This window comes from Rissa tridactyla, chromosome 19 (assembly GCF_028500815.1).
Source record: "Rissa tridactyla isolate bRisTri1 chromosome 19, bRisTri1.patW.cur.20221130, whole genome shotgun sequence".
NCBI lineage: Eukaryota > Metazoa > Chordata > Aves > Charadriiformes > Laridae > Rissa > Rissa tridactyla.
Genome location: NC_071484.1, coordinates 6,696,292 through 6,716,191, shown reverse-complemented (window position 1 = coordinate 6,716,191; position 19,900 = coordinate 6,696,292). Strand labels below are relative to the sequence as shown.

The window sequence follows — 19,900 nt, the reverse complement described above, 5'->3', positions numbered from 1 at the left end:
GCAGCCTCCCCTGCAGCAGCCTGGCTTTGCTACGGGATTAGCTGGAGTTATTTCTGCGGGAAGTGGCAGTGGGAAGCGCACCAGAATCTACGCTGAGCACAGAAAGCAGGGGCGAGGAGGTGCCACTCTACACATTCGCTGCGGCACCGACTCTGGGTCCCACCTTTCGAAGGGCACTGTCCCGTGCGAGCGCTCGTAAAATGAGCTCTTGCTTGCTGAGTCCTTTCCGCTACCGCTCAGCAAACACAGCGATTCTCTCCCCTCCCTGCCAGCTAGCGTGCTTCCCCACCCAGCCTGCGCGCAGGACAGCTAGTAACGTCACAGGCGATGGTTCTCACAGTACTTTTAAGAGTGAGAACCACATCACGAGGAATCCAAAACCTCAGCCCTCCCTCCTCCCCGCCGGATAATGCGTTCAAGTCATAGCCTTAGCGGTGTTTTATTATTATTTTTTTTTTACCCTGAGTCTCTTGATCCCTGCCCGCGTGATTTGCTGACAGTCGTACAGTTCTATCCTCTCCAAGCTGTGGCAGCTTTTCAGGTGCTCCAGGGAGGCGTCTGTGATCAAAGGGCAGTTGTCCAGCTCGATCACCTCCAAGCGGTCGTGCGCGCAGGCGCCGTTGCCCAAGTGACGAATCCCATCGTCCGTGATCAGCTCACAGTGGGACAAACTCTGCATCCAAACACAGCCAAGTTAGCAGCCTCTGCCATAGGCATGGAGAAACCAACACCCTGACGGGGGACACTGCGGGACAAGCGAGAAGATGGCCCACATTTCACTGGTTCGGAGTGGTTTGCCACGCTGGTGTTTTGGACAGGTCTTTACTCCCCGTACTGGAGCCATGGCTGCATTCCAGACTCCGGGCACTGGGCTCCATGGGCCTCCAGTGACTAATGTCCCTGGAAAGGGACAACTCCCACAGCTGAAGTGCAATGGGAAAGGCGACTGCTGGAAGACGAGACCCACAGGGCCAGGATGGCCAGGACCTCTGCTATTGAAGACACCACCTTTGTAAAATCTGTGGCTTTACACATCACGGGAAGGACGCCGTCACTGGGGCTAAGAAGCAGCAGAAGCGTAATGTCACCTACTCAGTGCACTTTTTTTTTTTTGGGGGGGGGGGGGGGGGGGGCGGGGGGGGAGCGGTTTGCAACTTAAAAGTTCTTGAGGAGGAAGCAGGGCTTCAGCTAGGAGACAGATCAGCCTGTTGCTTTGTTGAGGGGCTCAGCGTGCGCAGGAAAACCCACAGACTGATTCCCCCGCCTCCCAGGGCAGGTTCTCTCGTGCTGACAACAGAGCAGTAGATACAGAGGAGACCGAGACTAAATTCCCAGAAATTTAGACCAAGAGGAACGTTGCTTTCCAGAGCCAGCAAGCCTTCCAGGTCTCGGTTCCCAGCTCCGCACTACAGGTGAGAGGGGCCGCCGTCTCCTCTCCTGCAGACGGACTGACAGCCCGGGACCAGCTGGGGACAGCCACAGGCTGGGACCAGGAGAATCCAGTGTCCTACAATTCATTTTCAGGCAGCTGGGGGTGCCTGGCGTATGATTAACGCTAGCGGTAGGGGAGGGACAATAGGTTCTCCGGGGTCAAGTTTCTAGCCGAATTCTTCCAAAGCCTTCGCAACGTGTCTATGAAGTCAAAGAGACAAATCCCCACAGGCAGCGCTTAAAATCCCTTTGTTTATGGAAAGAAAATGCTGAAAGGCTGACTTATAACACTCACCAGAACCTGAAGCCGCGGACAGTGTATGGAAAGCTGGATTAGCGTACTGTCTGTTATCTGGAAAAAAAGAAAAGGCCCTTTCACGCCGAGTGCTTTGCACAAGGACTTTTTTCCCCCCTGTGAAAGAAAAACTGCAAGTTTTTGCCTAATCGATGACAGTGTTCCCCTCCTGAGCTCCTCAGGAGCTCATCTCCTGTGTGACAACATCTCAGATATACAGATTGTTCCACTCCCTTATAGACATCAACTCATAGCCTTAAAGGGCTGTTAAGACCCAGGTATTGCTGGGTTTTTTGGACTTTTTACAGTAGCTCTTACAAAATAAGCTCACAATTAAGGGAAAGAAGCAAGCAGACTTCTTCAACACCACAATGTCTCCTAAATGCTTGTCTCCCAAAGTACCAGAGGTGTTCAAATCCCCTCCCAACAGCCTGGGGGATTGCGGAATTGTTCCTCTTTATTCTTCCAAAGAGAGAGACTCCACGCAATGGCTTTCTAATCTGAAAGCATTCCGAAGGGAACTTGCTGGGCTGTCTTTGTTCAAAGCAGTCAGTCCAAGGACACAGCCCAATCTTCCTCTTTTGGGTTAACTTTAAATCACTTCCTGTCTGGACTATTGTCATTTCCTCTTGTGATCTCCTAAATTTCTGCCCTGTAACCATCAGGAAGCACACAATACTGGGGTCACGCTGTTCTCGTGGCAGGAGGCAAAATCCTACTACCTCCACTGTCTTTATCTGAATCAATTTCGACTCCATCCTTAGGGATAGAGATTTTTTTCATGGGATCTTGAGTAAATTCAACTATTTTCCCTAAAAATGCTCCCCTGAAACGGTTATCAGCTTATGGCACACACCCTACAGAACAGCATGTAGTGATATATGAGACCTCCTTAAAACTCATGAAGGCGGCTGCAGCACAGGGTTAAACAAGTCGACAATAACGGACCCATGACCTTACATCCCTCTGTCTGAGGAAGGCTAACGGCACCCCAGTTTCATTTATTTATGGGCACCCCAGTTTTATTTCAAGTTGTTGCCATGCCATGTAATGTCACTGCTGTTCAAACAACCTGGCTATGTTTTTCCGAAACAGAGAATTTCCATTATTCCTAGCAATGGATGAAGGACAAGCCTTCCCCTGCCTTAAAAGGTTTTACTCTGGGATTTGGTCTTGTGTCAAGGGTCACAATTCACACATCTATTACATGACCTTCAGGACACATCTCTCACTATTAAAGGTTTTTTTTTTTTAGTATTTACAGCAGCAGTCATTACTATGAAATATGAACAAAGGATCAAGCTACAAAAGCAGTATTTTCTTATCCAAATACATCCAATTTCCTTGTTCAGGATTCTAAATCAAGCTCTCCTTTGGAGACCGTCTATTACTTTCTCACCATCTTCCCACCCTGCTGGGACTGTGCTAAAAGAGAAACAGCCAGAGGCGGCACCTCCTACCTGGACGCACTCTTCCAGGTCCATTTTTTCAAGCTCATGGCAGTTCTAGGAACAAACAAAAGACCAAACACACAAACTAAGGGCAAAGTTCAGGCAGCAAATATAAACACAATTACAATAAAGACAGTTCTTTTTAAAAACGAAGGGTTTTCCTCCATGAAACATCATGACTGGAAGGCAAGTTTGCCGCTTCTTTACAAGCGGCACCAAGTATAGTAAAGGAAATCTGGGAATTTCACTCATTTAAAGGCACGGAGGTTTTTTTTAATTCATAGAAAGTGAAGGCAGTTAAATTCAGGGTCACTTGGACACAACACAGATTAATCTAGAAAAACAAACAGTAAAGTTTATAACTCCCAAGTATTTAACATTTCATTGTAGTTTGGATGCACGTCCTCCCAGACGTGGGGGTCAGGACAATGCGAAAGATTACGCACGACCTCATTTTTGTAACTCAGCTGCCCCTCAAAGGCTGAGATCTAAAGCATTATAAAAATCTACGCTGAAGAGAAAGCTACATTTGTTCATATCTATCGTGAAAAGAAAGCAAAGATACTCGATGAAACAGTGGAAAGGAGCACTTACCCTAGCTAGAGTGGTAAAGCCCACATCTGTTAGTTGAGAACACCTTGCAACTTCTAATATTCTGCACAGAAAGAATTTATAATAACCATGGTGGAGTCATTTTGCTTTTCAGAGTGTTTCATTAAAAGCTTCCAGCAACCCAGAAAAGTCTGACCCGGTTTAGGCTGTGCTCTCTGAGAGGATAATTTGCACAGAGCATCCACCCTCTATACCTGAGTGTAGGTCACAGGGAAAGAAAAGAAGAAGTCAGGCGAAAAGGGAACTCCACGGGCCACCCGGTCCATCCCCCGCTGGGATTTGGGGGGGTCTAATCCCACAAGGGTTGGACTAAGGCGCTCTTAAAAACCTTCATTGCTGGACACTCCACAACCTCCCCGAGGGATTTCCTCTGGTTTCCACCCAAAACACAGATCTCGCCGTGAAACAGGGTGTAACACGCGACAGCCTGGCAGCTGAGCATGACAGAATAAATATTTAATGCCTCGACAGAACAGTCTGAAGTCTTCTACGAGGCGAACCGCTTGCTTCTGTGACACCACAAACCTTCTGGCAGACAGCTACTGCAGCTCTACAGAGGTTTGCTTCAAAATATTAACGTATTTATCTACCTTTGTGGAGAAGGAAGCCAACTTGCCTAAAGCGCGTTACGCATTTTACTGCACGGAGCTTAATGCTACAAAGCTGCAGCTGAACATAAACACAGAAACCATTTGGAACCGGAATCGTGTTTTACCTTCCTCTTTCACACCCGCTTTGCATACATACACGTGTGTGCCACACTTTGAACCCATCGTTCTTTAAATGAACTTATATTAGAAAAAAGTTTGGGTTTTTTTTTTTTCCCCCGAAGACATGCATTTTATGCCATTTAAAAACAGGCCACTCAGCTGTTACAGATGTCAGAGAATAAAACTGTCTCTTCTTTCTGCACCTGGCCATTTTCTGAATTATAGTGAAGTCTTCCTGAAGAAACTCGTCCTAATAAGAGAAAGTCTTAAAAAATAATAATAAAAGAGGCAAGCACCTGCAGGGACGTCGCTGGAAGCCCACTCTGTCAAGCAGAGTGAAAGCACAAATTCCATCTGCTACAAAAATCATCGTGAAAACCCCGTTAATATCATGTGTCAAGAGGAAACAATGTTGTTTAAATGTGTTTTCGGTTCTCAATACAAAAGTAACCTAACCTCAACTGTTTTTCATAGAAGAACAAAAGCAGATAGACAATGGCGTAAGAGGAGACGGCGACTAACGCGGGCCCACGGGCAGCGCGCGCCCCCACGGCACGGAGCTCTTCCACTGCTCTTTTATTCGCACGAGGTTAGAAACCAGAAGTTTGGGTAGAGCTAAAAAGCTCAGGGACAAGTGGTGCACGTTCAGGAAGACCTGCAGAGTCTAAAGCAGCTCAACTATTATGTGACCCTGTCACCAAGATCCTCTGCTCGACGCGCAGCGGGTGGCCGGAGCGGGGGGAGCTGCGCAGAGGGGACTTACCTAAGCCGCGGGCAGTTCTGTCCCAGGGCGTTCAGGATGGCATCTGTAATGTTAGAGCAGCCTGAAGCACACAAGGATTGTAACTTGTGGCATCCTCTGCATATTGTAATGAGACCATCATCTGTTATTTGCTACAAGAAAAACAATAACAACATCACAAGCCATAACAACGTAGGTGGAGGTGCAAGGCGCTGCGTATTTCCCTTCTCAGATTTCCGACCAGGCATTTAACTGAGGCCAAGTTACGCTCCTTTCAACCCAAAAATGCATTCAAATATTTCACTGGAGCAGCCGAAACAGGATAAGCCGCATTGAAGTGACTTGTAAACATTTGGAAAGTGATTCCACATGCATGGAAATGTTTCCGAGCTCGGGCCATGTGAGCGATGGGGGAAAGCACAGTAGCCACAGGCCCCGATTCGGTCTCCTGCCTTCCTCTGCTGCCCTTGCTCGTACAGACCTTCTTGGCCAAAACCCAAGACAAGAGAGCACCCAAGAGTCAGAGCTACCCATAAAATAAGCAGCAGGTTGTTTTCACGAACAGCCTTTTAAAAATATACACTGTGGTGGTTTGGGACCAAAACTGAATGGTGAGAGACGGGCTCACAGCCCAAACCATGTTAAATCATAGAATCATAGGGTTGGCAGGGCCCTCTGGAGATCACCCCCTCCAACCCCCGGCCAGAGCAGGGTCACCCAGAGCAGGTGGCACAGGAACGCGGCCAGGCGGGGTTGGAATGTCTCCAGAGACGGAGACTCCCCCACCTCTCTGGGCAGCCTGTGCCAGGGCTCTGCCACCCTCACAGCAAAGAAGTTCCTCCTCCTGTTGAGATGGAACTTCCCAGGGGCAAGTTTGTGCCCGTTACCCCTTGTCCTGTCCCCGGGCACCACTGAGAAGAGCCTGGCCCCATCCTCCTGACACCCCCCCTTTCAGTATTTATAAGCGTTGATAAGATCCCCCCTCAGTTGCCTTTTTTCCAGAGTGAAAAGACCCAAATCCCTCAGCCTTTCTCCATCAGAGAGGTGTTCCAGTCCCCTCAGCATCTCGGTAGCCCTTTGCTGCACCCTCTCCAGCAGTTCCCTGTCCCCGGGCAGGTCCAGCCCTGCCTGCTCTGCTCTGGGACGGCAACGGCACACGAAGCTGCTCCAGATGTTCCCCGACACGTGCAAGAGCACACGGGGCTGGGACTCGGGGTGGATGTGTCCCAGGTGCCGCACGGGACCAAGAGGGACGAGGGGAAAAGGGACACGAGGTGGCAGGGGCTGTGCGTGCTGGGGGACCAGGTTAAACCTCAGTTCTCAGGTTCTGGATTTTCAGCGGCAGCCAGAGGCCAGACTCCACTCCCACAGAAAAGCATCAACCGAGGGACCGGTGCTGCTGCTTTTAAAACAGCAACCAGCAAGTCTGTGGGCTGGTACTGGCGCTGGAGCCCGTGGAAACAGAAACCGAGCAGAACTTGGTATTTTCAGTTAAGGTGATCAAGAACCTTCTTAGTTTTCTTCTCCCTTCCGCCTGTTCGCCTCTCCCCTTCCTGCCTCTCCATAGACGCAGGTCTGGAGCTGGCGAACAGCCCAGCTCCTCCTTCGCAAGCCCCCAGTCCCAGGTGGACAGGCACCAGTCTCGAGCCAGCCCAGTAACTGGTAAAGCTACTCCTTAACCAGGTCTGGGAACAGCCCCACAGCCCCCAAAGGCCTTGCCCGCTTCCGTGGAAAAAGGAAGAGATCATCCCGTTACTCCCTGTGTCAGACTAACTGCACCATGGGACATACAAAGAGCCCATTCCAATTTCTTTTTTGGCATAAATACACATTTTTGGCACTGCGGAATAACTGGTTTAGAGCCCTTCTGTGCAGGGAAACGGCATTTCTTGGTTCAATTTTACAAAGGAACCAAGGAAACGGCATTTCTTGGTTCAATTTTAAAAATCACACCCCACCGCTCCAGCCCCACGGAAAGAATTTTTCCAGCTCATCCAGTAAATGGGTTTAGAAGCCCCGTGGGCAGGGCAGAGACACAAACAATTCTAACAAACCGAATGCTACGACGCTGTTTCGGGGGCTTATTCAACATTACTGCACGCTACCAAAAAGCTGGTTTTCATCAACTATTTTTAAGAGTCTCGTAAATATACAATTGCCCTGTCTGCAGGGATGACGGTATTTCTGGGATGGAGCACATTCTGCACGGTTCTGCTCAGGGACGGCCTCGAAACGCACGCTGCTGGGGAGCTGGGAAATCAGAGGAAGCTTTACTTACTAAGCATGTTTGAAGGTTTAAAGTCACCAGCTCGGGACAATGTGCACCAATGTATTTCAGAGCTTCATCCTCAAGCTGGAAAGAAAAATTCAGAGACCGAAGCAACCCGTTAATACTTGAAGCAATATTCAAAATCAAGCTTTGAGAACAATAACACGTCCGTGGTTTGGACACCTACGGGGGAGGAGGGCAATGCGCTGCAGTCTCAAGAAACACAGCAAAAAGCCATGTCTTTTTGGTTGGGTTTTTTTTTTTTTTTTTTACCACCATCTCAGGAACAGAGTTCAAAGGCTCACAACACAAAGTTACTCATTTAAAGAAAAGCTGATCCGGTCAAACACGCATAATTAGCAACCAAGTAGTGAAATCAGAAACTATTTACAGGAATTAAGGAAACGCTTCACTAGCGAGGGCCTGTAAGTAACACTATTTTTATACTGCAATACTGGAACTAAAAAAAAAAAACCACCAGCCTTATTTCAATGTGAGGAGCACAAACACATCCAGGTTGCTCTCTGATGATAAAAAAGCCTGCTATTCTTAAATCTATAAGAACAGATGGCAAGTAATTGATAACAAGGAGGTATTGCCATCAATATTACTCATGACACCATAAATTACTAGAAACTCAAGCTGTTTCTATGACCTGAATTCTCAAAATAGGCTGAGATTGTTATATCTTTAAGCGAGTCATTTTTACAGCCATGTATACCCATCTCACGTCTCAAAAACCCAACAGGAGCATAAATTTAGAAAAAATTACTGACTATAGCCCTTACAGCTGGGCTTTCCGGTGCACACAAGGGTACTGGCGCCTTCTGCACGTCGTCAGCGCATTAGTGCTTTGCTCACCCTAACAACCTTTCAGGACTTTCTGCGGTCACGCACAGGGGAAATAAGGGTTTGGGGTTTTTTTTTTTGCAAAATAAAAACATCCAGCTGTTTATCTACACACAGCAGCCAAAAATGCCGCTTATTGACTCGTATTTAAGGAATCCCCACCCCAAGAAAAAACCCAAATCCAACCCGAATACACGCTGCAAATGTTCGGGTACAAGGACCTAACACAGACCAGAGATGATTTCCCAGGTTTGCCCTGAGGCTCTTGAACTCTTGGGAGTCTCTGGGTCGCAAGTTCCAATTGCTCCAGGGTCAGTTTTATTCTCCTTTTTCGAGGACAAGATTCCAAGACACACATTTGCTCCTTTCTAGCCTATCTGTCTGCATGAAAAAGACCCCAGCCCACGTAAGTAAAAAAAACAAGAATTAGTCCCCACATTCTTTGCAAAATAGCTCTGCGAGGAGCCATTTCTCCTTAAAAGAGTAAAGCTCAGGGTCGACGTTCCCCACGCCCCAGTTCGTAATTGATATAAACCCTCAGTAAAGTTGTAATACAGGGAAGTATTTAACTTACTAAACTTTTCAATGACTCACCAGGTAAGACAGTAAAGAAAGATTAAAGGAAGTTAGTCTAAATAACAAAAAGCATAAGAAAGGGGTAAAAAAACCCACCCCTTTGAGCTTCACCATTTAGTGCACCATTTATATATTCCAAAGTACAAACATCACTTTGTGTCTCTGCCCTCTTCAAAATACACTGTTCTAGCTCAAGAGAGACGCTCGGGGGAATAGTACTATGCTCCTGAGCGGCGGCAGAGGTGTCTTTTCAAGGAGTCGCGTACACAGCGATTCTCTTTGATGAACTAGAAGATCCAAACGACACGCAGAGGAAATTCTATCACCAGCGCAGATGAAAGTCCTGTCACGCTTTCTGAAATTTTCTGAGCCTTCAGAAACGGATGGGTCTAGCCATGAATAACAAAGTTATCTCCTCTTTTTAAAAAAAAAAAGTTTGCTCAATGTGTTCCCGATGGGGAAAAAAAAGAATGAATGATTCTACAGCTAGATATGCCATTTGTTCACTGTCCCACCATTCACGCTGAGCTCAAAGCTATTAAAGAATTTCAATAAAGGCAGTTAATCTCCAACAGACAGATTGTGAGTAATTTCAGTAATGTAACGTTTCTGGAAATAGAAAAATCCACAATACTTCATGCCCGTACTTTCGGTTACAGGAGAAACCCGCCAGCTGTTATTATTCAATCGGAGCCCCCTCCGTGGAGCCGTACCTGCGTGCAGCCCTTCAGAAACAGGGCTTTGAGTCCCCCACAGCCTCTCACCAGCGCCTGGATGCCATCCTTAGTCACTTGGTCGCACCAGGAGATATTCAGCTGCTCCAGCAGTGGGCATCCCTCGCTTTGGGGGTGAAAGGGAAAGCACGGGGAAAACTTGGTTTTGTTTTGGAAAGAAAACCTGCTTCAAGCCAGAATCTAGGAAATTCCCATTTCTGGAACCCGCCTGAGCGCAGATGACACCCGCACCCCCACAGGGAACGCCTGCCCAACATCAGCTCCAGAGGCAGTACCAGGAAGTCTAAATCAGGGTATCAGTAGGGTAAAAAAAGCCTGATTGATCCCATTTCAGACACCGCCCAGCTCCTGTACAAGCACGGACGCTGGTTATACACTTTCTGGATCTGAATACCACCAAACTCCCAAACAGGGTTGGTTTCTGCCATGCTGCTTCTCACTTCCCAGGTGTAACTTGGCATTTGCAAACAGCTGCCAGCAGGAGTAACGCTCAAGTACAATTTGTAATTAGGAAGAGCTACACATGCTATCGTGTATTTAAGACAGCTGCAGCACAAATTTGACCTTATGAAATTAGAGACAAGAATGAAGACCCTCAAGGGAAGGAAAAACCAGGCTCAAAGTATTTTAACGTAGCTACAAAAATAATTTAATTATTCATTTGTTCTTTCAAATCCGTTTTTTCTTCTGGTATCTAGATTCACCCCTCCAGTATTTTTTTCCCCCGTGATACAGCTTTCCAGTATTTTCTTTTATTCCAGTGGTATATCACTGATTTTTTTTTTTTAAATAGCTTGGCCTCTATTGTTACCTTTAGGGGTCTTTTTTTGCCTCCTTTTCTCTGTCCCAATATCTTCCCACCAATGTCTGTCTGTCCCTTCCTTTTCTAGATTACTTGGCAATTCCATTTAGCAGATTTAAGCAGTTATATGTCTCCTAAGCAGTTTAAAAAGACAGATCGTCACATGTTGGTGATGTAGCTATGTAAACAATCACTCCGTACGCGATGGTACACTGACAATGAAGATGACGACTGTTGGTAAACGAGCATTTTAAAAAGGCAGACTAAGACCTTTGTCTCCCCCAAAATCCCTCCTCCGCAACTTTAATAGAATATAATTCTTCTTCTACTGCCACTAACCACCAGGATGGATAAAAACAAGGTCAAGGGCAGCTTTTGCTGAGTCCTCCGTCTGCAAACCAGGAGGCACAAGGTGTGAGTGCTGAGCTCTGCCGGGGAACGCCTGAATTCTAGTCAGAGTTACACCTCAGACTATGCCAGTCTCCTCCCAGGCACACGAGACACGGGGCAACGGTGGGTCACACGATCTGGAATCGACCAGCAAAAGTCAGTGTTGTTGACTCCTACCTCAGTGCTTTCAGAGACAGGTTGGTTATGGACGTGCAGGAAGCCAAATCAAGGTGCCTGAGTTTCGAGCAGAACTTACTGAGGCTGGTACACGTACTGAAAGAGAGCACACAGGACATTCATGCAATGAATTCATTCAGAGTCATGTAAGTCTCATACGACATGCATCGCATCATCTTAAAATAGAGAATGTAACACGGCGCACACAGAAAAGGGGACAACGGGACAAACATGAGAATGTTACTCACGCATCCGTGATCTTGGTACAGCCATTTAGGTTCAATACCTCAATATTTCTGCAGTTCTGTGCAAATGTCCTTTAAAGAAAAGGAAAGACACAGCATTTTTCAGCCAATAGATTTCCAGATGTTTTCCAGCATTTATCTGTAGCATCAGATCTAATTTTACAAAGTTGTCTCAAGCAAAATTAATAAGTAAAGAAAATAATTTACGTTGCCCTATATCTTGCCTTGGGATTTCCCAGCCAAAAGGCAAAAGTTTGTAATTCAGCACCAATTACCACGTAGCCCGTAGTAGCAGAAGGCATTATTTTAATGAGAACTGAGAAAAATGGCTACTGTGTGAAGCTAAAAAAAATGATAAATTAAAAAGGCTTATCTGTTATCGCTCCTGATGTTTGAAGTTAGACACACAGGCTAAGATCTCAGTTTCAAAGTGTTCATAAATTATTCTAGTCCTCTGCGGTTGTAGAAACGGAATCATTCTTTACATCACATTTAAGAGCAGAAAGAAGCCATACCGCTACCTTAACGCATTGTCTCCGACCCCTAGACAGCCACGCAGGCTTAATTTCCGCAAGAAACCCCCACATCTTTTAGAGATATTCTCAACTACTCGGCCCTGTCGGAGACAAAAAGAATTATGTTAAAATCCAAAAGTGACATCGGCATTCAAAAAGTTGAAATTCAAAATTTTGCAGATTAACAACAGTTTGTTATTCTAGGTAAAACAGTGCTAAGGAAACAAAACAAAAAACCGCCATGACAATAACCTAAGGCAGGGAGAGGGAGAATTATTCAGCTTCTGAAGATGGAGAGACGAGGAACAATTACCTAAAGCCAGAGTAGGCAACCTCGGGCTAAGGACTGGGGAACTTCCCCCCGTTCAGAGCTGCCAGCCATCGGTACGGAGTGCCCAAGAGAGGGGGAAGAAGCAACACCACTGCGACAACACGGCAGCGAGATTTATAAATAACTAGAGTTAATGTACTATAAATGAATATACTTAAATTTCTATTCGAAATAGAGATGAGGCAGAACCAGCCCGTGAGTTTCACTCTCGTGGAAAAAGGGATTTAGAAAAATTTGTGTTGAAGAGATCTAGAAAAATGCTTTTTTAATTTCAAATCTGTAATGGATGGAAGCCTCCAAAGACCCCACTACAAGCTAGCATGTACCCAGCTATTTCTCACTCCGAATGAAGCCCAAAAACCACCGAGAGAACATTTGTATCAGCGTCCAGAAATTCAAAACCCTTCCCTTCCACTTTAGTCTACGTGGCTGTTCGTCACAGAAAGGAACGTCACTCAGTTCTTCAAGTACTAGCTGGCATTTAAGACCTCTATAATGATGAAGATATTCTACGATAATCTTTTTCCGAGCCAAAAAAATATCAAGCGCAAGGCTTGGAACATCGTAATACCACAATCAAGAACGGGAGACCAAATTTAACAGGTCTCTGCCCAGGGTTCTGGTGACATCTGGTGACATCTGGCCACTGGCTGCGCCAGGAGCAGCTCCGTGGCCGCCGTCCTGCCCAGGCCAATGCTCGACCTGCATGTCCATGTAGAAGGGCTGGAAAATCGGGAACAGTCCGGGTGGTTTTGCAATTCCTCTAGCAAGGCCATGAATTCATAGGCTTGAATTAGAGGATTGAAACACGTTTATATGTAGAATTTACATTCCTTTAAAGCAAACAACGCTCAGGACATCAGCAAGCCCAGCTGGTACTTTCAGGTTAGGTACAACATATTCCAGCAGTTTGTTTTAAAAGGGGAAGTCCGTGCTTATGCAAGAACACGTGTTTGATGTACAGAGTGGCGTTGGAGAACAAAGAGATGTTAAAACCATGCAAAAAGCACTCAAGAACGAGCAAAGCCTGGTTTGGATTCATGGCATCGCTCCTCCCTCCCTCCTCCACAGCAGGGCTGCTGCCTCCACGCACCAGGCACCACCGACAACTTTGCTCTACCTCCATGAAACTAAATCGTGATATGGGTCTGGAACTTTCAAGGCATGTTAAAGAGATAAAAGTATTTATTATCAAGACCAAAAATCACACCATTTACTTCCTTCAAGAAGCCTGAGGCCACCCCGACCCCCGCAAGCAGAAGTCACAGTGCCACGGGCCTGTCCTTTATCCCTGCGTCCCCCTGTCTCCTTAGATACACTTAGATACACAGCTGGCAGGAAGAGATTATTTTAACTCTTTCCTCCACAAAGGACGTGTGTTATTTCCCACCCGTCCTCCCAAGGTGTGAATCTTCAGTCATCACCCGCTTTATGCCTCTGCCCGTAACGATTTAAAACGAGACACTCTCTATCTCCCTCCTCCAACATGTTTTACAGAGGATATAACAGTCTGATAAGAAACTTAAGGGTTGTTTTTTTTGGTCTCTTGTCCTGATTAATGCAATTTGAATTTTCAGAAGAGCACGACAACAGCCCCCATCCCTACCAGTGCCGAGCAGCCCCCAACTAACAGATTTATAACAGCTACAACAAAGCTTTTCCACAGCTGCGTCTTTTAGGAATAATTTTGACCTCGTCCCCCTGAATCGCCTTCACTTAAGTTTCAATTTTTGACATTAAAAACAGAGAGGAAAGGATAGATATAGTGCAGGCCGTGTTTCAAAAGGCATTCAGTCTTAATGGTTGATGTCAGTGCCACGTTAACGTTTCTGTGAGCGAAAGGAAAAGTAGCCTAAATTCTGCTGTACAGCAGCCGGTTTTCCACAAGAACACACCTATTTACTTATTTCTGTGTTCAGAACACACACAAAAATACTTCCCTTCTATTACTACCTTGAAGTCTTGATACAGATATACAATTCTGTCCATTTTCAAAAGCTGAATGGATTGCCAAGACTTTAAAGACTCCCTGAAGCTAAGAAGAACTGAAATTAATGATTTCTATCTCCAGGGAAGGTAAAAAGGGTTACGCTGGGAGTATTAATCCATTCTAGGCTGTAATTACATTTTAACAAGAAAAATGGGTTTGTATGTCACTTAATTATACCTCAATATCCCTCTGGAAATCAAACAGGTCAATTCGCTGCCAGTTACTGCCATCCAGGGCCAGAACATTCCATGCCTTTATCGGGGGAAAAAATGTAAATGTGTTGTTAATATGAAAAAAACCGCCAGTGGGGACCCTAGTTACAGTTTGCTCCTTTTAGAAACAACATTCTGTCTCAGACGTTAAAGCAACAAGTAATTACAGCCAACAAGGAGAACTGTGCAGTTACCAGAATCGTCCCCTCGCCTACCGGCGACACGTCACAAGCCCGCGCCGCCCCGGCCACTTCTGCTCCCTCGAGAGCGGCGCCGCTGAGCCTGGGATGGGAGGCAGAGCTGGAGCACGGGCATCTTCACGGTCCTGGCTGAAATCTAATCCCCTCCGCGGCTAAACCAACGCCTTTAAAGGACGCCGGCAGGACCACCATGGAGATGGAGGGTACCAGGACATGGGCGAGTCCCAGAGGAGACCCCACCCCAGGCACCTACGCTGCCACGAGAATGACTCTAGTCTGAGGACGCGGAGGACTCGGTGGCGCTGGGACGGAGGACTATGCGGTGACATCCCATAAGCGGTGGGTGAGGCTCTGGTCTCGCACACCTTCTCTCTGGCCTCCAGCAGAAAGAGGTGCTCAAGGCAGTTCCACAGCTCGGTGCAACGGGGTGCCGCGTCCCAGGGATGGAGAAAGTCAAAGCTTTGTAAACATCCAGATAAAGCAGCCAGCTCTCACCCGAGACCTACCACCAGTGCCCGAGCGACAGTGTTTGCTACCGCTGACTTCAGCGTTTGTTTCGGCTTTTTTTTTTTTTTTTTTTTTTTTTTTTTTTTTTAAAAAAAACAAACAAACCAACCTTCTCACATAGCTCATGCTACAAAATGAGAACCAGGAACTGAACGTTAGTAATTCTGCCCTTAATGAATCAAAAGGGTTGTCAACAGAGTACTATACTTGACATTTTAATTACATAATCAAAGTAAACAACCAGATCTCATAATAACCGTGAGTCCATCATGGTTATGACAGAGCGCATGTATACATAGGCGTATTTTTATCCTACATCTATGACACGCACTAAGCTGCGCCTCCATCACAATACGTATCCTGGCTCTTGTGCAAGCCACGTATAGACTTACAACAGAACCGTGAGCACTCATTTTCTGCGCTTTACATCTCATTGCTGATGTTTGTTTTAAGGTCTAGTTATTGCCCTGAGAAAAGTAACAGCTCCAAGGGAAAAGAAACCCACCAGTGGATGCAAGTCGTAACAGTGTCCTTGAAGGTGTAACGCAGGGGATATCACACACAGCCTCTCAGCTCTGTGCAGAGGCGTTTGTTAGTCCTTTACAATACACACTGTGTCACATAACGACTAACGTGTTCCCTGATGCCCCGTGGACTGTGTAAACAGGAGCAAGCGGCAGAGAATGGGAGTACACCTTGACCTTGGCAACTATCTTTGACAGCCCATTTTGGCCCATATTGTTCCGCTGGAGCAGTGAATTTCAGCTGGAAGATCTTTCACTAGAAGACCTACGTTACCCAGGGACCACGGGATGATAACCGTGACGCCTACACGTCACACAGGATATTTTTTTTAAGCAATTAAAAATGTTTCAGCATAGTCTTTTTTATTCTTATGTGTACTGAATAATGACACAAGTTACCGTTTCAATTCGGAACCCAAGGTTGCTCTGTTTTGTACAGGTGTCACGCAGCGCCGGCTCTGCCAGCGCGGTGAATGCACCACTACAAACACCTTTCTGCATGATCGACTTTCCGCTCCTGCCGTAGTAATGCCTCCTCTGCGTCTCTTATTAGATACCGGCAGGATAAAGTATCTGAACAAGTCTGGGAGCTCTAGACAACCGGACCTGCAGCTGAAGGAATTTTCCTAAGTGAATAATCCAAGCTGGATTTCATTAGCTGAAGCCCACAAAACTATGAGCTACTTAAGGGGAAAAAAACAACCCTAAAGAAAACAGACACTTGCTTTTTTCCCCCCACGCTTACATCAGCTACATCCAAGTAGGAAAGTAAACGCTCACTGACTGTGTAGCATCTTGGTGAATCAAAATTTCTATATTTCCACCAATACCCACAAGATGCCATTTGAGACTCATGCAAGTTTGGTGTTTTCCCCAGCGCAGGCTCTGGTACAAACCTGGGCTGACTGGAGAGTTCTGGGACAAAGGGTGAGCCACCTCCCCTTGGAAACCCGCTCGGGGCCTGGGACACCGGGAAAATGGTATTCAAGCTTCGAGTCCCCCTTCACCGGTGCCATCAGTAGTTTCTGGTATTGCGGTGTTAATTCGGGACGCTAATTAACAATAGTTGAGTTGCGCAAAGCTCCCTGGTACAAAACCTCCCGGCTGGACGTGCCAGGGAAGGCTGGGGCAGGAGGATCGTCACCCAAACCCAACCAACTGTGCAAATCCCCCAGCAAGGAGGAAGGTTCTTACCCGCGAAACTTGAGCGCAACGACACAGAGTGACCACATCCAGGAAAGAGAAAATTCTGTAACAGAAATAAAAGACACTTTATCAGTTATCGGCATTTCAAACAAAGAGAACATGGAAAACAAAAGCGGGGGGGGGAAAAGGACTGGAGACCGCGAAACTCCTTTGTAATTCAGTTGAAAGCTAAACTGTGAAAAGAAGCGCAGAGCCAGCAGTTAACAAATGAAAGCAAAACACAGATACCGAGCCACTGTGAAATATTCATCTCGCACCTCGTAGTCTTTACTGCTGGTAAACGGAACAGTCGTTTATCAAACCAAGACGCTTACAGGTATCGTGCACTTTAACAGTCAAACCTCCAGTTAAGGCAGGACACGGCAGAACAGAGAGCTGCACTGAGCTGTTTGGGCTCCCGTTTGTCACAGGAGCATCGCGGTGCCCAGCACCTCTGCTCAGCAAAAACATCTTTAGCAACAGCTCTCCAAGGCAGGCGGTGCAATAATTAACAGTTAATAGTTCAAAGCAACGCCGCAGCCCCATTTCGGTGCAGGGATCATTTCTTCTTTTTCACACAGCCGTGCTAAACACGAAGTGTCGTTAACACGGAGGCAGGAGGAGCATTTTGCTCTGCCACACTGCAAAGCAGCTTTGCGGAGCCGGATGATTTGTTCGCTGGAGCGGGTACAGTGTCTAGGAGAGAGGGTTTAGGATGAAGGCGATGCAGTCGCTCCTCCGCAGTATGTCATTCCTCTGCCAGGGCACACCCAAGGCCAACACCCCGGTGTTGCTGTCCTATTTATCGGGATAAAGGAATTAGACAGTAATACTTTGCAATGCTATACTGGGCTAAGGCATCCAGCTTTTCTCTTGGGCATATACACCACCGTCTGTGATCGCAGGAAGTACCAAACCCATTTAAAGCTCCCAAATCTGCAGCAATTTATCAATATGGTTATTTCACGGCTTATAGTTATTCAAACAATCATACGCCACAAAACAGAGCAGGCCAAGTGGAGGGCAGAACAACAGGAAGGTTTCCTTCTCTTTGCTAGCAAATATAAAACCATAGGATGAAACGGTTTTGCAAAGATAATGCAAACATTTGACTACTAGAAAACACTTGCACATATGCTTTAAACTCGAAGACCACCAGAAAGAGAAGGTGGATGCAAGCGATAAAGGTCTGGGGCAAGCAATTTTGTTCCAATGCTATATGCTATTTTATAAAATACTCATCAGATAAAGTGTGGTTGTCCAGGAGAAATTCCGAGAAAAAACAAGACTCCACTGCCCCCAAAACCCCCAGACTTTCTCAGGAGAGCAGGTCCCTTCCGACCCCTACCCTTCTGTGATTCCATGATTAGCGACCGTTTGGACACCTGCAGCACTTGAGTCATTTCCCCACAAGCCTGGGGGCTCGGGGGGGCCATACATAAACTTTCCCCGATTCTCAGCAGACCTGCCTGTGCTGGCAGAGACTTAGAAATGAGAAGACATTGCTGGCAGCGTGTTCTTTTCGTGTGACTTATAAACACCCTGTACTACCGCGCTACCGAAACTCTTATGTAAAACCAAGAGAGCTGCATGATGAATCCATCTCCCCGGATAAGTACAAAGAATACATTTGAATAAATAGCGCAGATACTGGAAAAGCCAGGGGAAGAGGCGCTGAGAACAATGAGCAAACATTGTGTGCATCCCAGGTCAACCGCACTTTGTCCTAGAGCTGAACGAGGAAGGGCTTATCCCGGCTTTTGCTGCCGACACCAAGGTTTGTACGCAGTTGGTATGTGCCGCACACCTCCAGACACCCGTGTATCTGTATATTGTTATATACGGGTAGCAAATCCTGGATTTTCAAATTTTAGGAGAGGACACAAGCAAGGCTGAGATGATACGATTCAACTATCACATGGCCAAGCTTTCTTCACTGGCAGGTATATAAAAAGCACTTTAAATACACCAATGTTGGTGGAAGAAGAGAAAAGGACACTGCCAATAGAGGATGAATGCAGATTATTCATCAAAACACAGATGCTCACAGGTATCACGTAGCTTAACGCTCAAACATTCAGCTGAGTCAGGATACAGCAGAATAAACAGCCACGCGCTCTCCTGTGTTCCTACACTGCCCAAGATACTCAGGTTCAAGGAGTTTGGTTCAAGATAGTTCTTGTCTGTCCCTTATGCATCTCATCGTGAGACAAAATGTCCAGTGACACGCTGAGATAGACGCAGTTCAGAGGTTTGGGAAAGAAAGAGTATGTGCTTTACCATAACTCTGTTTTGGGAACCCCCTCCTGGATTTCAGAAGCAGCCCCGTACTTGCTCTCAACTGCTTATAGACAAACCTTCCCCTGGAATTAAATGTCAGTTATTCATGCATGTATGCGAGCACCGAGGATTTATTTAACACAATGTCAATGTACAACAATACAAGGAAAGCCTGGGGAAATGATAGAAGCTAGGGAAAATTCTTACTTTCACCCTAGGTTCCCATCACAGGAGCAAAAAACCACCAAACTCCATGGGAACAGTGGCTAGGTCAGTAACTACGCAAGCTTTCTATATTTTCATTAAAACTGCTTTCTCCATGGAAATCCCAGGCTATTAATAACCATCTCATCCCTCTTTCAGGGCTATTAGGTCTTGGCCAAATTCTTTTCCGCTTCCTGCTCCTCCCTTCCCAGTCTACCCACACAGCAAAGGGATGTCAACGCAGCGAAACGCTCGTCCCTCTCCCCTCGGAGGTTCAGGTTGCTGAGCTTCGCCAGGAGCTCCCGTCTTGTCCAACTTGGAGACTTTGGCTCTGAAAAGCTCAAGAGCTTTTTCCAGCGTTGTCTGAACTGCACTTGCATTTGTTCAAGAGTATTAAGCCAGTGACTCAGCACAATCAGACGGCTAAAAAAAATAAAAATCACTCTTTCAGCAGCGTTTTGATCGTTTCAGAATTGGCTCCAACTACAACCCTCCGCATGAACTGGAGAGAACAGCAGGAGCACAGTTAAAATCTCGCAGACACAATGACCCAAGCTAAGTTTTCCAACACAACCCTGAGGACAGGCTTTTTCTTCTCCAAGGGCTTTTGGGGAACACTTAAAACAACCCAAAAATCCCCAAACAAGCTGCCCACGTGGGTCAGCAATG

At 46.5% G+C, this 19,900-nt stretch overlaps 1 protein-coding gene across 3 annotated transcripts in view; it reads right to left on the bottom strand.

Moving 5' to 3' along the window:
* Positions 1–19,900, bottom strand: part of FBXL20 (F-box and leucine rich repeat protein 20) — a 43,938-nt gene that overhangs the window by 3,171 nt on the left and 20,867 nt on the right. Inside the window, exons 3-14 of one of the 3 annotated variants that reach the window (XM_054224133.1) lie at positions 16,757–16,811; positions 14,297–14,371; positions 11,805–11,899; positions 11,287–11,355; positions 11,039–11,134; positions 9,649–9,775; positions 7,520–7,594; positions 5,263–5,393; positions 3,772–3,832; positions 3,187–3,231; positions 1,727–1,783; positions 461–673 (exon numbers count right to left, since the gene is read on the bottom strand). In XM_054224133.1, the coding sequence (XP_054080108.1) occupies positions 461–673; positions 1,727–1,783; positions 3,187–3,231; positions 3,772–3,832; positions 5,263–5,393; positions 7,520–7,594; positions 9,649–9,775; positions 11,039–11,134; positions 11,287–11,355; positions 11,805–11,899; positions 14,297–14,371; positions 16,757–16,811 (1,099 nt within the window). The remainder of the gene's footprint in view (positions 1–460; positions 674–1,726; positions 1,784–3,186; positions 3,232–3,771; positions 3,833–5,262; positions 5,394–7,519; positions 7,595–9,648; positions 9,776–11,038; positions 11,135–11,286; positions 11,356–11,804; positions 11,900–14,296; positions 14,372–16,756; positions 16,812–19,900) is intronic. The other 2 variants (XM_054224134.1, XM_054224135.1) reach the window with 2 other exon arrangements.